Here is an 18,135-nt window from a genome sequence, read left to right on the forward strand (position 1 = left end):
TGACAGTGGGCCGATTTTTCCCATCTTCGAACTTAACCTTCTTATGGAGCCAAGGAAAACGTGTACCAAGTTTCATCACGATATCTCAATTTTTACTCAAGTTACAGCTTGCACGGACGTACGGACAGACGGACGGACGGACAGAGAGACATCCGGATTTCGACTCTTCTCGTCACCCTGATCACTTTGGTATATATAACCCTATATCTGACTCTTGTAGTTTTAGGACTTACAAACAACCGTTATGTGAACAAAACTATAATACTCTCCTTAGCAACATTGTTGCGAGAGTATAAAAATCAAAACCATAAATACCAGACTGAAAATTAATAAAATTTTTTGTTCCAAAAATGTCAATAATACTTGTTAAAGCAAGTTTAAAAAGCATTTTGGTTTAAATAAATTGTGACTAAAAAGACCTGGAAATTGTAAACAAGACGCAAAACATTTAATAATGCCTCAATATATGCATTTTGTCGCCTTTAAAGTAACTTTCCAGTCCTCGAAACACTTTTCATAAGCACTTTTTGGGATGGCTTTCGGCTCTTTCAGCGAATTTTGTTTTATCTCTTCGATCGACTGTAAACGGAATCCACGGAGCGGCAATTTCAGTTTGTAGAACAAGAAAAAGTCACACGGTGGTGCATTATCATGGTTTAAAATCCAAGAGTTGTTCTTACACAATTTTCGACGGATGTTCTCGCGCAAACGCCTCAATACGACCACTCCTTATTGACCGCCTCGCTCCATGGCCTCTTAAAATGTTTAGAGAAGATCCGATTTTTTCGAGTCATCATTCGTTCAGCGATGAGGCGCATTTCTGGCTTAATGGGTATGTAAAAAAGCAAAGTTGCCGCGTTTGGCATGAAAAGCAACCCGATAACATTCAAGAGCTGCCATTTCATCTAGAAAACACAACAGTTTGGTGTGGTCTGTATGCTGGTGGAATTATCGGTCCAAAAATAATACCGGTGAGAACGTAACCGTCAATGGTGAGAACCGACCGTCGCGCTATAATAACCGATGCTTTGATGCTTAAAACTGAAGCTCGTGATCACTTTACACACATTGCATTAATCCATAGATTTAATGAGAGGACACTTCGGCGGGCAGATAATTTCACTTTCTGGGTCAATTGACCACTAAGATCGTGTGGCATCACACCGTGAGACTTAACCGGCAAGGATATGTAAAGTCTAAAGTCTATGCAGACAATCCTGCTTAGATACTGAAGTTGAAGCAAAACATCACGCGTGTTATTCGCCAGTTGCCAGTAGAAATATTCGAACGAGTCATTGAAAATTGGACTCAACAGAGCAACCATCTGAGATGAAAAAACCTTGAAAGAGATAATCTTCAAAAAATAAATATCAAAGAATGTTTTTAAAATGATACTAAACATTAAAATTGAAAATAAAATTTATGCATTTAATTATTTTTTTTTTAATTTATTTCTTCATAAAAATAAATAAAATACATTAAATATCAAATACACTTTGCTTTTATAAATAAATTATCAATAAATACAACTAAATTATTTATTTCAACTCCACACTAAATTTAACGGGAATCACTTAATAATTACTTTAAATGTCATTGAGCATTAATTCGTTTGTAAATTAGTTTACAAGTATATATAAATATGTATATATATATATATATATATTTTTTTTTTAATATTGTCAGTTAATTCTTTATTTTCTCCATTTTAATTGGCATTTCCTGTCTTTGTAGAATGCATACATACATATATAAGAGGAGTAAATGTAGCTCGACGATTCGGGAGTCCAATAAGAAACAAACACACACAGTCTGCTTGCGCTAGGCCCGGCGTGTTTGTGAGGTTTGCTTGTAGTGGTGAAATGCGACATCCACCAGCTCAACGGTTTTCGAATCAGACTCGCAAAAGTCACACTAAATGCTATTGACGCACCCACTAATTGAGCGTTTATGAATAACTGCTTTTCGGCCTTTGCAATTGCCTTTGTGTAGTATATGTGTATATGTATTAGTTAAATATTGTATGTGTGTATGTTTTTGTAACTGTAATTATGCGGGAATCATTATTAAAGTGAATTGTGAATTCAATTATTACACAAAGCAATAAACTAAACTAGATTTCCACAAACAAAAACAAAAAAAAAATATTATGCTAAGAACTTGCCATTTTTCCACCCGTCACTTAAGTCTGACTGTGGGCGCTGAATGTGTTGAGTGCAACGCTGTCTTTCAATGCATCTAACTGAACTGCAGACTGCGTGGACCCATACGTGGCGCACCCGCACGTGGTCCAGCGCTAACGGCTTTGGTCTCAACCGTCGCCGTTAGGGGCTGTTGTTTTCTGGCCTCACTAGCGTTCTCGAACTCCTCGTCGTCGCCGAAGAGTAAAGCAGCGAGACTAGTTTCGAATGTGCTTGTCTTTTTCGTAGGTGTGGTTGTTGTAATGGGTGCCTTTGTTGTATCCGCGCTGGTTGTGACGTTGAGATTTGTCGGCGCACTACTGGTGCTGGTGGCGCTGGTGGACGCTGTATTTTTGGGGTTTTCACTAGTGCTTGTGTGTGGTTTTGTTGTAGTGCTGGTGGTGGTGGTTGTTGTCGAAGTTGTCGATGTGGTGCTCGTTGCTGCGCTGGTTTTTGTGTCCGCGACTTCCTGACTCTCCGAACGCATATAGCTCGCCAACGCTAATGGCTTATCATTTTCACCTACAAATACTTCTTCGGGTTCCGCCTGCGCATGCTCTTCTTCTTCGAGCTTGTAACCTGGTGGATAGATGGGCTTGAAGCCGCCCTGCAACTCTGGTTGGAAGCTATCCATCTCGAAAGACTTCGCGGTTGTCGTTTCCGCAAAATCGGCGGACGCAGTCTCGTCTACGTCGGCACGATTGATGTTATGCTTTTCGTAAATTGTCTTCCCCGTTGTGGATGGTAGAATATTCCAACCATTGGATGGTGCATTTGTCGCACTGCCAAGACTCACGCTCGGGTAGAATGGTGCCATGAAGTTCTTTTCTAAATTCTGACCACGTGTATCAAAGTCATTGCTGAGACCCTCTTCGGTTTGTGTGTCTGTGCGGATTTCGCTGATGACAGATGAAGCGAGATTTACGTTCGAAAAACGCGGTGGTCCACTGACACCGGCACGACGATACGGTGACGGCTCTGTTGGGCTGTAGGCTATAGCAATCGGCGTGTCGGGCATGCCCACGCCATAAGCACCATTTATGATACGTGGTCCGACCACAGTAGCATGCATAGGCATGTTGAGTTCCGAGTAGGAGGGGTCAGGCTTCTCAATCGGATAGGGGAATTTGTCTTTGATCATTTGTGCTTTTGTTTGTTGTTGCAACGATTGCGGTTTCTTGTTCTTTAGTATGGGCTCCTGCGGTTGATCGCGCACCACTGAAAAAGGTGTATTTTGATAGTCGCTACCTGTGGGTGGTTCCACATGTGCAATGGCAGGTAATTGATCTTTTATATCACCGACTTCCTGTGTTTTCGCCTTATCACCTCTGGAGGGATATACCAGGTAGAGTCCGTTTTGTGTTGCAGCGCCCTCTAGTTGTGGCTCTATTTGTTCCGATGCTGCGGTGACTTGAATTTCACCAGAACCTGTATCATCGCTCGGCAGCGAGAGCGGTTTCTTCTGAGACTGAAGCATTTGTAAGGTTACAACCGGTTCGAGCTTTGTTTTATCAATACTTTGTTCTTCTTGTGCGGCTGCAACTGGTTGTGGTGGATCGTTGATGACCAAGTCTTCCTCTTCGAAAGCAGCCAAACGTTCAGGCGCCATAATCGTCTTATAAACTTCGGAGTTTGAAGCGGCAGCGTGTCTTTCATAATTATCTACACCACGTTGTGGTGAAGCCAGTGGACGTCTGGGATACATGCGGTCTAGATACTGCACACCTTGACCACCATAGGGCGGTAAACGGTAAACTCGACGATTAGCATCTGTTGCCATTGGTGCACCAGGACCAAAGTCAGCGGCGCGATTAAGCGGATAACGTTGTTGCTGCTGCTGCAAAAGTGGCTGACGCCGGTGCGCAAACTGTGGGGAGTTGTTTGGTCGTTTGAGCGTTTGGCCGGAAATACGTATATTACCGGGCTCCTGATTGAAGTTCTGCGCAGGTGGGTGTCCAGTGGAGATTTTAGCGTTGGGACGGAATTGTGGCAATATGTTTGGTAGGTGACGTTCTGCACTAGGGCGTGTAATACCGGCAATTGGTTTCCGCGTGTAATCACTGTAAGTAAATGAAGACGAAGGACCCAACGGGCGGTTCGGAGGCTGGGGACGTTTGTGAATCTCACTGTGCTCGGGTATGGCATTGGAGATGGTTGCTGGGAAGCGTGGTGGTGGTTCCATATGCAGTGAGGGTGTATTTTGATCCTGTTGGGTTGGTGGGAAGCTCTGAAAGTATTTAATGGTTTAAAAGTAATTCCTCAAATAAAGCGTAACTTAAGAAACAAAGCTCACCAATTTCTGTTTATGCTGATTCATAGTGAGTACCTCATGCTTCTGAATCTGTATGTCACCGATTGCAGTATTGCTTATACCATCTTCGCCGGCCTTCGGAAATACGACGTTATTGGCATTTTGCAGTTGCTGAAGACTCAGCGGTTGTGCATGTCCATTGACTTGCGGTCCAGCGGGTGGTCCAGCGATGACTGGCACTGAATGTTCCTCATCGGATTGCTCTTCGTTCGATGGGAAGCGTATGTTTGTGGAGACGAGCAATTCTTTCGTATCTTGCGCACTATTATTCTCAGTGGATGCTGTGGCTTGCCCAGCAGGTGTTTGTGTGGGACCGGCCGGTTGATAACTGCCTTTCGGTGCTGTCTGTGGTAAAGCGAGTGGCTTTGGTGGTTTGCGTTGACGCATGTTGGAGCCGATCAGTGGCAATTGTTGATACGGTGATGGTGGCGCTGGTGGTTCTTCGGCATATGTGGTAGCGGGTGCTTTTGTATCCAGGGGACGTTGTACATACGGTGGTGTGGGACCAACGGCGCTGCCGCCAAAGTTACCGTTTTGATGGAAGTTCGAAGCTACCTGTGCTGGTGGGAATGTGCCAGCTTGTGCGGGTGCCACTTGACCCGGACGCTTCAGTGCGCTAATATCCTCGCTTATTACTGTGCCATATTGTACTGGTGGTTCCTTGGAGAACAATGGCTCCTTCTCCACCGAGCCGAACGCTGCTGTACCCACTTGTTGCTGACTGCCCAAAACAAAGGAGGCCGAATGTTGTCCAGGTGAGATGACAACATTATTGATCGCTCCCGGTGCTGGACGATATTGCAGAACATTCGGCTTTTGCACCTGATACGACACATATTCACCGCTATAATTCTCTTGACTGCCCGATATCACCTTCTGATCACTGTTGCTACCCGATAGCGGTGTGGAGCCGTGTGTGGTAAATGTGGGATGGGTTGGGTATGTGGGATGTGTGGACTGTTGTGGTGGACGCTGTTGCTGTTGTATCTGATACTGCTGCTGTTGTTGCTGTGGCTGATATTGTTGTTGTTGCTGATATTGTTGCTGCTGCTGTTGTTGTTGCTGCTGATATTGAAGCTGTTGTTGCATAGCAAATGGTGCCGGTTTCGACAGCGAAATGGGCTGCATATAGTTGCCTTGTGCGTCGAAACCTTGACTACCTTGGTTTTGGGCAGCTACAGCTGATTCTTCATCGGCCAAACTATTGAATATATCCGCAAGTGACATGGATGGTTTCTGCTCGATCTTCTGCTCAATATTCTTTTGACCGAGAGTCTGATAAACGTCGGCGATATTGAGTTCCGGCACATTTGTAGCGACTGGTGTTGGTAACGCCGAAGTCAACTGCCCGTTTGGACCCTCAGTGAAGAGAATGGGTTGTTTAGTGCTTGGCACGTACTGGCTGGTGGACGAAGAGGAATCTGCGGCACCGGCGCCGATAGGTGGGCGCGTGGTATACGAAGTAGTGCTTGTTGTTGTTGGTTTCGGCGCAGTCTTTGTGGTATTCACGGGCGCTTGATCTGGGAACCGCATGGGTGTTGTGGCTGTGGCGCTGTCAGTTGTTGTTGTAGTTGGTGTATACTTCTTTGTCGGTATGAACTTCTTGCGTGTGCTGCTATCGAACGCTTGCGAAACGCTGGATGGTAATGTTGGCAGCGGTCGGCGCGTGGAGGTCGTATACTTGGGGGAGCTCGGTGCCAATGTGGTTGTTGTCGTGGATGACGTGCTTGTGGTGGCAGGCAAAGTAGAAGTGCTACTTGGTTTATTCGATGTCGTAACGCTGGTTGTGGGTTGCTGCGAAGTTGTTGTTGTGGTGGTTGTGGTAGCTTTACTTGTGCTAGTGGTAGTTGTGGTTGTTGCTGATGCAGTCGTTGTGGGCGCGCTGCTACTATGCAGACCCGGCGCTGTGGGTGGCACGGCCATTAACTTCGTAGTCGGTACGGTGTAATAGTTTTGGCTTGGCGCTGGTGTTACCGGTGTCGCCACCACCGATGTTGGTTTCTTATTTGTTATGTAATTCTTATTGCTACCCTGATACTTGAGGTTTGCATACGAGCTCGACACCAATGGGTAAACGAATTTCGACGACGAATACTTCACGGGCAAATTCAGATAGTCGTGTATGTTCGGTGCATTACTGCTTAGCACAATCTTCTCTTTCGGATCGATCACCTCATTCAGCGCGGTCTCAATACCGGCTGGCTTCTTGGCGCTAAAGTCCAACTGACCGGAAATGGGATCCTTACTTGCATAATATGGCTTGCCATCGTTGAAGATCTGATTGGGCAACACGTAGCTGGTGGAAATGAGCGCTTCGTCTTCAGCAGAGTCGCCGCCGTTGCGCGCCTCTAGCGGTAAATCCGCTGAGGGTATTTCCGGTGCGGCTGTGGTATAGCCAGCACTCGCGACCAACGCTATGACTAGCGCCAGCCATAAAGGGTAATTAGACATTTCGGAAAGAAAGCCGCAGTGATTGATGCTGAAAGAAAGAAAGAAAAGTGTAATCAACAACATGACGCTTGAATTGAATTAAAATTTATATAAAATTTACTTATATATATGTATAAATGAAAGACATACATATGTACGTGCTCAAGCTCATAGAAAAGCATTAAATAAAGAAAGCCAGCGTCTAAGTCAGCCTTTCAATTATGCAAATAAATATTTTCACCAACAATTAAATTGACGCGCCGCTGTTATTGCATAATATGATGTATTAGCGTTGGACAGCAACGACCCACTTGCGCAATTGGAAAAACACCGCCAATCTAAGCTTTGTGTAGTTATGTGCCTAACGGTTAGGCAGAGGCACGCTAAGGCCGGTGAATGAAGATAAAAGAAGCGCACGCGAACAGTGTTTAAATTTAATTGCCGGTTTGGTCTGAATGGCCGCAACGTGATCTCTTAATTTCTTCACGAACTATTATATTAGCGAATGCTGCAAGTTTTTCTAAATATAATGGGTTGTCAAAAAAGTCTTGCGGTATTTTCGCTAGTTGGCGCTGAAAGCGCGTAGTTCTAGTTTTATTTGTCGCATCGGGTCATGCTATACCTTTTTGGAAAGCTCATTTCACGCGCTAACACGTGTTTGATTGATTGTCGTTAATTTTAAGTCGTTCGTGAGTTATAGCGTCGCAAACATGGAGCAAAATAAAGAGAAAATACGGCATATTTTACAGTACTACGACGATAAAGGCAAAAATGCATCTCAAGCCGCCAATAAAATTTGTGCAGTTTATGGACCCGATATGAAGTTTCCATTTCCACCGCACAACGATGGTTTCAACGTTTTCGTTCTGGTGTAGAGGTGGTCGAAGATACGCCACGCCCGGAAGGCCTGTCGTCGAAAATTGCGATAAAATCGCTGAATTGGTCGAAAGAGACCGGCATAGTAGCAGCCGTAGCATCCGTCAAGAGCTGAGCATGAGTCATCAAAAATTCATTTCAATTTCAATAAAAAAAAAATCAATAAAAATATCGCAAGACTTGTTTGACAGTCCATTATGAAGGAAAGGTTAAGTAAATTTGTGAAAAATGTTTGAAAACAAATAAAACTATATATATTTTCATTAACTACGAAAACTTCTTTTTTGTTTTTGACTGGTGTAATAATTTTATAACCGATCTTGAGTCACATTCCAATAAACTGATTGGACCATATCAGTTTAGACCTAAAAATTGTACTATCGTGCAGATTTTCACCATGCGCCAAATTTTGGATAAGTGCGGTGAAAGGAAAATCGACACAGACCATATCTTTGTCCATTTTAAAGCCGCCTTCGACAGCGCCAAAAGGAACTGCCTCTAAACAGCTATGTCTGAACTTGGTATCCCCGTAAAGCTAATACGGATGTCTTACACATCTAACGTTGAGCAACACCAAAAGCTCCGTCAGTTGCGGGAAGTACCTCTCCGAGCCGTACGATACCAAACGAGGTTTCAGACAAAGCGACTCCCTTTCGTGTGACTTCTTCAATCTGCTCTCGGAGAAAATAATACGAGTTGCAGAAATAAATAGAGAAGGTACAATCTTCCATAAGAGTGTACAGCTGCTGGCGTACGACGATGATATTGATATCATTGGCCTCTACAACCGATCCGCTAGTTCTGCTTTCTCCAGACTGGTTAAAAAAGCGAAGCGTATGGGTCTAGTTGTGAACGAGGGCAAGACGAAATATCTCCTATCGTCAAATAAACAGTCGTCGCATTCTCGACTTGGCTCACACGACACTGTTGACAGTCATAACTTTGAAGTCGTAGATAATTTCGTTCTTCCGGCACTAGTATCGACACCCACAGAAATATCAGTCTAGAAATCCAAAGCTAAATCACTTTTTCCAACAGGTACTAATTTGGACTGAGTAGGTAATTGAAAAGTGAAGTACTCTCCGTTGAAGAGATCAGGTGGAGACGGACCTGGTTGCACTTGGTATCACGAATTGGCGCCAAATAAGGAAAAGAAGAAACGACTGGCACGCTGGTATTAACTCGGCAATAACTGCATAAGCGGTGTCTACTCCAGTAAAGAAGAAGAAGATCTTGTGTGAGTAACTATGTATGTGCCAGAAGTTTTAGTTCTGAAAGTCCATTATTATATGCTTCAATCATTTTAAAAACACCTAAGATTTGTCACAATATGTATTACTTTCGTCTCGATGCTGCGCTTGAATGAGAAAAAATGTTAGCTTCTGTCGCATCGAAGCTGTAATACCCTTAACTGATGCTTTTGCATCTAGCTTATAGCATATAAATTATCTTTATCTTGATCGGCTAGTTTGTATGGCAACTTTCAGCTTCAATGGTCCGACCTGAACAATTTATTTCGATATTGTACAGTTGCCTCAAATAAAAAAGTTTTCCTTACAAGAACTTGAGTTTGAATAATCAGTATGAATGTATGACAGTTATATGCTGGAGTACACTGATCTGACCAATTTCTTCGCAGATTATCTTAAGCAATAATCCATGCCAAATTTCGTGAAGATATCTCGTCAAATCTCGATAAATACTCAAAAAATGAGCGGCTAGTTCACGTATACAGAGGCAGACGGACATAGATAAATCGTCTAAGCTCCCGACGCTGATGTTATATATATAAGTATTTATATATACAAATATATATGTATATTATAAGGCTTCGAGCGTTTCCTTTTGCCAACTTTATGGCAAAGTAAATATGCACTATTCAGGCTATACAAATCAAACATCGGCTTAAAGTACTGAACATGCTTAAAGGGTCTAAACGTTTCTATGAAAGTGAGCCATCAGTGTTCAATCCATAAAAAAACTAATATTGTTTATTAACCCAAAGTAATGAACCACTATATTTGATAAAAATGCTGTTGATACCAAAAAGTTACTTGATTGATTTTGTCGGGCTCAGAGTCATGCGAAGTAACCATACAAGCAACGACGTTGCTTATGTGAAAACTTGGTGAAAAGTGTTTTTTACGAGAACTCAGAATCAAGACAATGAACCATGTCACAAGTCAGATCCCAAGAAAATGCTTCATAAAAGGAAATTAAGCAAAGATGGAACTATTTTATAGTTTCTTTCTGGACTATATGACCCTTGGAAGACAATTTTCCTTTAATGAGAATAATTTGATTTGGAAGACGAAAGGTTTTGCCAGCAGTTGCATTGTTGCGAAAGTCGATCGAAGTATTTCTCCGCTTCTACGCTTAGATATCGATGAGGGATATGTGAGCAGGGAAAAGTCGCTTGAGAAGAGGTGCAATGAGCTTTTTAATGGATGAGTCGAGGATAGGAGAGAAGTTTAGACGCAAACTCATGCCTGCTTTTAGTCTACTGGACTACTGTAGCGTCTTTCAGGCAGAAGCGGCTGCTTGGCGGTACTCTTACTCAGCTCACACCAGAATGGAAACAAGTTGGACCAACATTTTTGTCATTTTGCGTTAAAGCACTGGACTAAACGTGCGCTTAACAGGTAATGGTTGACAACCAGCCTTCGCGTTACTTCGTGATACTTCAGGCCTGGTATAGAAGGTACGAGATCTACAGAATTTCTTGCCAAGCTCATCTTGGCGTAATCGTAGGACTTCTTACACGACATTATATAATAAGCATTAATGAAGTAAGGCTAAATATACAGTCGGACTCATACGGACGAAGTTATATAAAGGAAGGTGGGATGGAAACATCCAGGTACTCTTTTCTCCATTATCCAACTTTTGTAGAACTGAAGTTGAAACATTTCGTCGGCCTTATCTTCGGCGGACGCGAAATCATAGCGTAAGCTGATATTAGTCGCCTAAAAAAAAATTCATCGGGTCAAAGCGCTTCGTCTATTTATTGGGGTTTTTAAGATAAATTTAGTAGGAGTTATAGTTAACACAAAGAACTGAGGCTATAAAGTGTTCAATCTATAATCTATATCTATATTATAATCTAACAAACCCTGCATTTCTGCGCATACTTTAATAATATAGTTTGTGCGATAAAATTGAAAACAAATTATGTGCTACCTTAATGCATGCCATCCAAAGAAAAGCATTTGATTCAAATAAAGTTTAAGCATCTCTGACTTATTTACGTCATATCGAGCCCAAATAGAATATTATCAGAATTTTTTTATTTACTTATTTTATTGTGGAAAAATATTTCAAATAACTAATTGGCTTCAAAAATTCATTTGTTAGATGATGAACCATAAGATGTACCAGAAATTGCGCTAAGTCAAATAGTTCTTAATCGCTTTAAATATATATGAAGACAATAAGCTTATGCTTAGCATAATGCTGCGCTACCGCATAAGCGAGCCATCCAGCTGACTTGGGTACACGGAGCTTTAAAAATATTCAGCAAGAAATTTTTTCAAAGCTCAGCTGTTGTAAACATAAAAAAAATTAAAAAAATTAAAAAAATAAAAAAAAAATAATATATATTCTAAGGTAATAAACCAACGAAACTTCTATAATTTTCAACATCTACATCGACACACCCTAATGTTCACATATAAATTTACACCACCATTATAAAGTGACAGCCAACAGCCAAGATCTCGCACCAACAGCTGGAAGTTGTTTGGAAATTTTCTTATGAAATTTTCACCATTAATATTATTTCCGATTGTTTTTGTTTTTTTTTTTGCTTTTCTACATTCACAGCTTCACCTGTGTGTCGGCAATAGATAGCTGTATGCAGCAAAAAAAACTCACAATACCTGACAGGCAAAGCGCGGAAAGGCGCATAAGGCAAATACGCGGCGGACAAGTTGGGCAACAACGTGTGGCTAAACAGAAAGGCGCTTCGAGATATCATTGCTGATTGCTACTTTTGTATTGATGATTTAATCAGTGCACACAGGTGACGAGTAGAAAATGAAATTGAAAGATTGTATCGCTTGCAGTTACAAATGAGCCATAATTTGTATGTGTGTGTGTGTGTGTGCGACTATATGAAAGTAGTTGGAAGTAATTATAAGTAATAGTACATAGTAATCCGTAAATGTATTATATCGAAGAAATAGTTGTAATTAAAATTTAATTACTGAGTAGTGAGGAAATAAGCAACGGTGAATTGTGGAGTAATAAAGAAAAATACACTGGGTAGTCGAAAAAGTATTTTCGTATTTTGTCAATAGATAGATAGAGTAGTCGTATATATATCTGCAGTGCCAATCATATTTTGTTATATTGTGTTGGAAAGGTGAGATTTTAAGCTTCATTTAACCAAAAAAAATATTTAATTCGGGAAAGTTGAAAAAAAGTTACAGCTGTTCAAAAATGTGTGAAAATAATGAAGAAATTTGCCATATTTGGAAATTTTTGTATAAAAAACGCAAGCCACCAATGAAATTTGTGAAGTTTACGAAGTCGATGGTGTAACAGTTCGTGAAATTTCGATTTACACTGATGAAAGTTTTACACCAATGGAATAATTTCTCTAGAGGAAAAATGACAAAAAGTGGTCGACCAAATAGGTACATATTTGTTTATTTATTTATTCTTCTTCTTTATTGGCGTAGACACCGCTTACGCGATTATAGCCAAGTTAACAACACCGCCAGTCATTTCTTCTTTGCGCTACGTGGCGCCAATTGCATATTCCAAGCGAAGCCAGGTCTTTCTCCACCTGGTTCTACCAACGGAGTGAAGGTCTTCCTCTTCCTCTGCTTCCCCCGGACGGTACTGCGTCGAATACTTTCAGAGCTGGAGTGTTTTCGTCCATTCGGACAACATGACCTGGCCAGCGTAGCCGCTGTCTTTTAATTTGCTGATCTATGCCAATGTCGTCATATATCTCATACAGCTCATCGTTCCATCGAATGCTATTCGCCGTGGCCGTGGCCAACGCGCAGAGGACCATAAATCTTTCGCAGAATTTTTCTCTCGAAAACTAGCAACGTCGACTCAGTTGTTGTCATCGTCCAAGCCTCTGCACCATATAGCAGGACGGGATTTTTGAGTGACTTATAAAGTTTGGTTTTTGTTCGTCGTGAGAGCACTTCACTTCTCAAATGCCTACTCAGTCCAAAGTAGCAAGAGTTATCCTGCGTTAAATTTCCAGTATAAATAAAAAAAAAATATGTTGAAGTTTGATTAGAAATACGAAAATACTTTTTCGACTACCCAATATTTCTATTCACGAACTACATTCATAAGTCGAAACGCCTTAGCGTTCGATTTTCACCAGCCGAGTTTGTTGCTTAAGTCTTTTGAATTTATTTTCGTAATTTTGTTATTTCGTTTATGGTGCTAACAGCAATTGCAGTCGTGTCACTTTCAATTAATGCACCGAACGATTAAACAGTTTTATTACTTTGTCGCGGAGACACGCCCCCCCTTTACACAAACACGCACACATACACTAACAGGCATACTCACTCACTCACCAATACATATTGTCCGCTTTATTTAGCGCTCTGCAAGTAGACTACATTAGACTACATTACAGCGTAATTTTTCTGCTCTAAATTTGGTAGTCTGTGCAAATAGTCGCCATCCCAGTCACAGTAGCAGCGTTAAATAGTCAGTTAGTATGCCAACGCAACTGGTTGTTACGATTTTCTCGGCAAAACATGTGCAGCGAGTTGATCTGGCCTTAAGCGGCATAATTGCCGGTTTGGAGTTGTTTCTTGATGCTGTTGTTAGAAGTATGCATTGGTATGTATGCATGTATTGGCGTTGCTTTGATAAATGAGAATTGTTGATGTAGCCAGAAAAAAAATGTTACGGAGCGCAAAATTGTGCATGACTGTTAATCTACTTAAATTTTTTGGCAGATATTTGCTGGGAAGTTGATAGAATTTATTCCTTATTAATAATTGTTCTACTCGATTTTGTCAATAACAATGAACTGTATGCAGTTCGCTCGGAAATAAAATCCAAAAAAAAATAATAAAAATAAGTACAGACTGAAATTGTGACGCGTATAACTGTTACTTTACATTAATAGTTTTTGTTTTTGCCAAAGCCAGCGTATACAAGGTCTGTCGCAAAAGAAACAGGACTGTTAAAAAAACAACAAAAAATCAATATTTTTCTAAAGTTATATTTTTTTATTCAAAGTAGTTTCCTTGTGCTTCGATACAGCGTTTAGCCCGGTCAATTAGCATTTCAAATGAGTGTTTAAGGTCATTTTTTCGGAATGCTCTTGAGAAAATCGGTCGTCGCCTTTTGGATAGCTGAAATGTCCTGAAACCAGTGTCCTTTCTTGCCAGATCAAGTGAGTAGGTTGAGTGTTTAATGGTTAATATGGAGTTTTTTGTCAAAATATCAGTGACAAACGTCAACCGATGACACGGCGCATTATCGTGCAACAGGCGCCAGGACCCTGCCTCAGGGTATTTCGGTCGAGCACGCCAAAAGCGTGACAAAAGTCGCTTCATAACACCAAGGTAAAACGCAGCATTAATCGTTTGGCCAGGTGGGACGAACTATCGGTGTACAACACCCTCGGAATCGTAAAAAGAAATCAGCATTGTCTTTATTTTTGACTTCTGAAGACGACCGACTTCTGATCGTCACAGAGGTCCTCACGACCTTCTTGGAATCGCTTAAACCACTAATGCACATTACTACGGGATAGGCACTGATCACCATAAACTTTTTTCATCATTTGAAATGTTTCAATAAACGTTTTCCCAAGTTTAAAACAAAATTGAATATTTGCTCTTTGTTCAAAATGCATTTTACGACCGATGACCAAAAGCTGCTGTCACTTTTTGATAGAGAACATCGATTGTAGTTATCCAATTGTCTTAAAATTTTTACGAAATGTCAACAAGAGATCAAACTTTTTATTTCATATACCCACCAATAGGTGGCGTCACCAAAAACAGTTATATTTCAAAAGTTCTGTTTCTTTTGCGACAGACCTTGTATACCAGACTTAATTCAATAAATTTGTAGTTTCATTTTGTTACCCTCGGAAGCAGTAGGGGCACAGATCTTTGGGTGTTAGGACTTTAAATGTTTGTGTCTACAAACAAGATCATGCAAAGAAGAATTCTAAACGAACAACAGCCCAAAATATTTTACAAAGTTGCAGCAAAGTGGCAAGTGGAACTAGTATATCCTTAAGTATAAAAATATGATTATGAAATATTTGTGTTTGCACATTTCAAATGCTTTCTCCAAGTTCGAGCTGGGAATGTGCTAAGCTTAACAAAGCAAATTAATTTCAGTTTTACTACAAAAATACAACACAGCTGGGATTAGATTATATGCACACAACATTCGAAAGCATGTGCAATTTTGTAAAATATTATCTTTTACTTCAACACCTGACAGCTGCTTATTTATTATAGACGTCTGGCAATACATGCACTCACACATATGTATGAAAAAGTGAAGCATACGGCGCTTGAAAATCGTCAGGAAACAAAATTCGCCGGATGCACTGGCAGTTTAGTTGGGAGTTTCTTATGTCACCACCTTATAGTTCGAACAGGACCTTTGCCAAGTGACTAGTACCTGTTACTTTCTATTGTGAATAATTTTGCTGGTGGAAAGTTCGTCTCTAGTGAAGCTTGAGAAAATCGACAATTCTAGTTTTATTGCCAGTAGCAATAAGGACTTTTGTGAGCGTGCCGTTATAAAATTTCCTTTCAATCGGCAATAAAAGATCGAAATATATCTCATGAGTGCCTCGAAAAGGGAAAGTTTGAATATTGAATAAAAATATTCGATCAAATTGGCGTCTGGCAGACACTATGTAGATCAACAGCGTACTTCGGGATAGTTCTTCTTATAATTTTATTTGCTTTTAAATCGATATTCGTTAATAAATAACATAATAATTCGAAAGTAGTTGAAAGCGAGAAATAAATCTTTCAACCCGATAATATAAAAGAGTTGATAACTGTAAAGCGTAGGACCTTCCAGTTACAATCAAGAACTCATGCTTGGAGAGGCACAGCTGATACTCAAAAAAGAAAAAAACAAAAAACGCGGTTTTGACCCTCCCTAATGTCTATATATATTTTATGTAAGCGCATATACATCAATATGTCAAAGTGGCGCCAATTCAAATCTCATGAGCTTAAGATTAATTGAAAATAATTAGCTTTTAAATAATTTGAGGCCGATCATGCGCTGATAATGCCGAATAGAAGCGAATAATGCCGATGAGCACGAACAGAAGAGCCATTAGACAACTTAATACCTGACGACGATATGTTTGGCTTGTTTATTAAACATGTCGCCTCGAAATGCAATTTATTTAATGATTTTAGATACTTGTTATAAATATGTATATATGTATGTATGTATGTATGTGTGTAAGTAGCATGTTAGCAGCTGTACATTTGTTTATGCTGTTTAGTTGTCGCAAAGCTGGACGCAAAATAAATGAAAGTTCCAGCATTCCAACTTGAAAACGAAATAAAATGATGATGAAATGTGACAAGATACGACGGTGAGCAGCGGCCGAAGTGCGGCCAAAGAGCCGAGGCAAAAATGTGGAAAAACATTTAAATTGAAATCGAAATGAAAGAAAATGAAATGAGGCGCAACGTTGCGACAAGTCGTATTGTTGATTGTTGTTGTTATTATTATCATTCATTGCTGTTGTTGTTGTTGTTTTTGTTGTTGGTATTGTTATTAACACCAAGCAACATTTCTATTTTTAAGCTTTTTTCCAAGCGATTTTTTTCACATCAATCAACAAACGCGCTGTGTGTTGATGGTCAGCAGCAACAACAACAAAAATAACAGAAACAAAATTAATAACAGCAGCAAGTGCAGACAGCAAATAGCAAACAAGAAACAGCATTAAAAGTGACAATTGCTATTTGCAGCAAAGTTGCTTTCATGTGCACGCATATAATATACATACATACATATAAACATACACATACAAACACATATACATATGTATGTGTATGAGATCGCACGAATGCAGAAAAAATGTAGCAATGCTTTGGTTATGCGACATCTGTGACAATCATGGCAAATGTCTCAATGAAAAAACAAGCACAAAATGTTTACAAAACAATAACAAAAACAACAACGGTTGCAACAGCAACGGCAACAGCCACCGTTATTACAAATAAAGGCTGCAACAATGTGGCCGCTTGTTGATGACTACAAAACGCACTTTCGTTTGAAATTCTTTTTCACGCACTCGACGCATGCGGTCGGTCCGCTTCGTCTTTGGACAAACAACAACAGCAGCAACAACAAAGCGAGCAAACATTTTACGCAGCGCTCCAACACGCAGAGTTGCTTTGAAGTTGCCGTAGTATGATGTGTGACGATCACAACGTATGTAGTTGAGCGCAGCTACAAGAACAACAACAATCGCCGCTTACAGGTGGCCGTTCGTGGCCAAACAACCAGCTTGCTGGCTGGCAATAAAAATCAATCAATCGGCAATTGAGCACACAATTATTTATTTCTCCGGCGAATGTAAGCAACAATGTGGCGTAGAGGTGTCCATGCACGAGTATCTTGGAAGAAATTAATTCTTGTTGAAAGATTGCCGGCACGCTTTGTTCGTAGCAGCCCATGTGGCGCCACAAATGTGCGCATAGGAAATGCTTTTCCTACAAATGTGCGTGCAGATAATCAAATTTTGCATGCGTGAGCACGATAAATTGGCTCTCAAGAGCTTTTTAATCTAGTGGCGTTGACAGTAAAGGATCTACATGCGACATGAATTATTATAGAGGTGCTGATAGGTACAGCGCTGATAATATGTTCTCTTAGAGGAATTTATTTGTTGTAGACAGTCCACTGCGGATTTGGAGTTCATAGTTCACGTGCTACAAACTCGAGATTAAGTGCATTGTGACAAAAAACACTCGAAAATTGTTGGCTTAAGTGTATTAAATCTGATGGGGATTACTTTTCTGGCGAAAAAATAAATATTGAAGAATTATTAAAAATTTTGCGTTTGATTTACAACTACGTTTTTTATCAAAATATGTATATATGTTTGAGTTTATGTATAAATATCAAGTATGTATTCTTTGAGTTTAAATTTTTTCAGTTATGTATATACATATGTATATAATGAGTTCTCGAAGTATCTTACGAAGAGTCCAGAGTCAACAAAAATTCCCAAAAATTACAAGAAAAATCACAGAATTTACCAATGCACTCGACTTTATAAAGATTATATGTGTATTTAGCCACTTTCGAATTAAAAATGGGCATCTTCGAAAATTGAACAAAATT

At 40.3% G+C, this 18,135-nt stretch overlaps 1 protein-coding gene across 1 annotated transcript; it reads right to left on the minus strand.

The window, feature by feature from the left end:
* Positions 1-1,702: 1,702 nt before the first annotated feature.
* Positions 1,703-6,942, minus strand: LOC120766968 (mucin-5AC). Its single transcript, XM_040092758.1, has 2 exons — positions 4,474-6,942; positions 1,703-4,407 (listed from the first exon to the last, which is right to left on the minus strand). Exons 1-2 carry the CDS (start codon positions 6,940-6,942, stop codon positions 2,239-2,241), a joined length of 4,638 nt encoding a protein of 1,545 aa, XP_039948692.1. The 3' UTR covers positions 1,703-2,238.
* Between the last annotated feature and the right edge of the window lie 11,193 nt (positions 6,943-18,135).

Source organism: Bactrocera tryoni, chromosome 1, assembly GCF_016617805.1.
Source record: "Bactrocera tryoni isolate S06 chromosome 1, CSIRO_BtryS06_freeze2, whole genome shotgun sequence".
NCBI classification, from domain to species: domain Eukaryota; kingdom Metazoa; phylum Arthropoda; class Insecta; order Diptera; family Tephritidae; genus Bactrocera; species Bactrocera tryoni.

Coding starts and splice junctions, on each gene's coding strand:
- LOC120766968 (XM_040092758.1), bottom strand. CDS start 6,942: ATGTCTAATTACCCTTTATGGCTGGCGCTAGTCATAGCGTTGGTCGCG. Junction 4,408..4,473: donor ATCAGCATAAACAGAAATTG/GTGAGCTTTGTT, acceptor AAATACTTTCAG/AGCTTCCCACCAACCCAACA.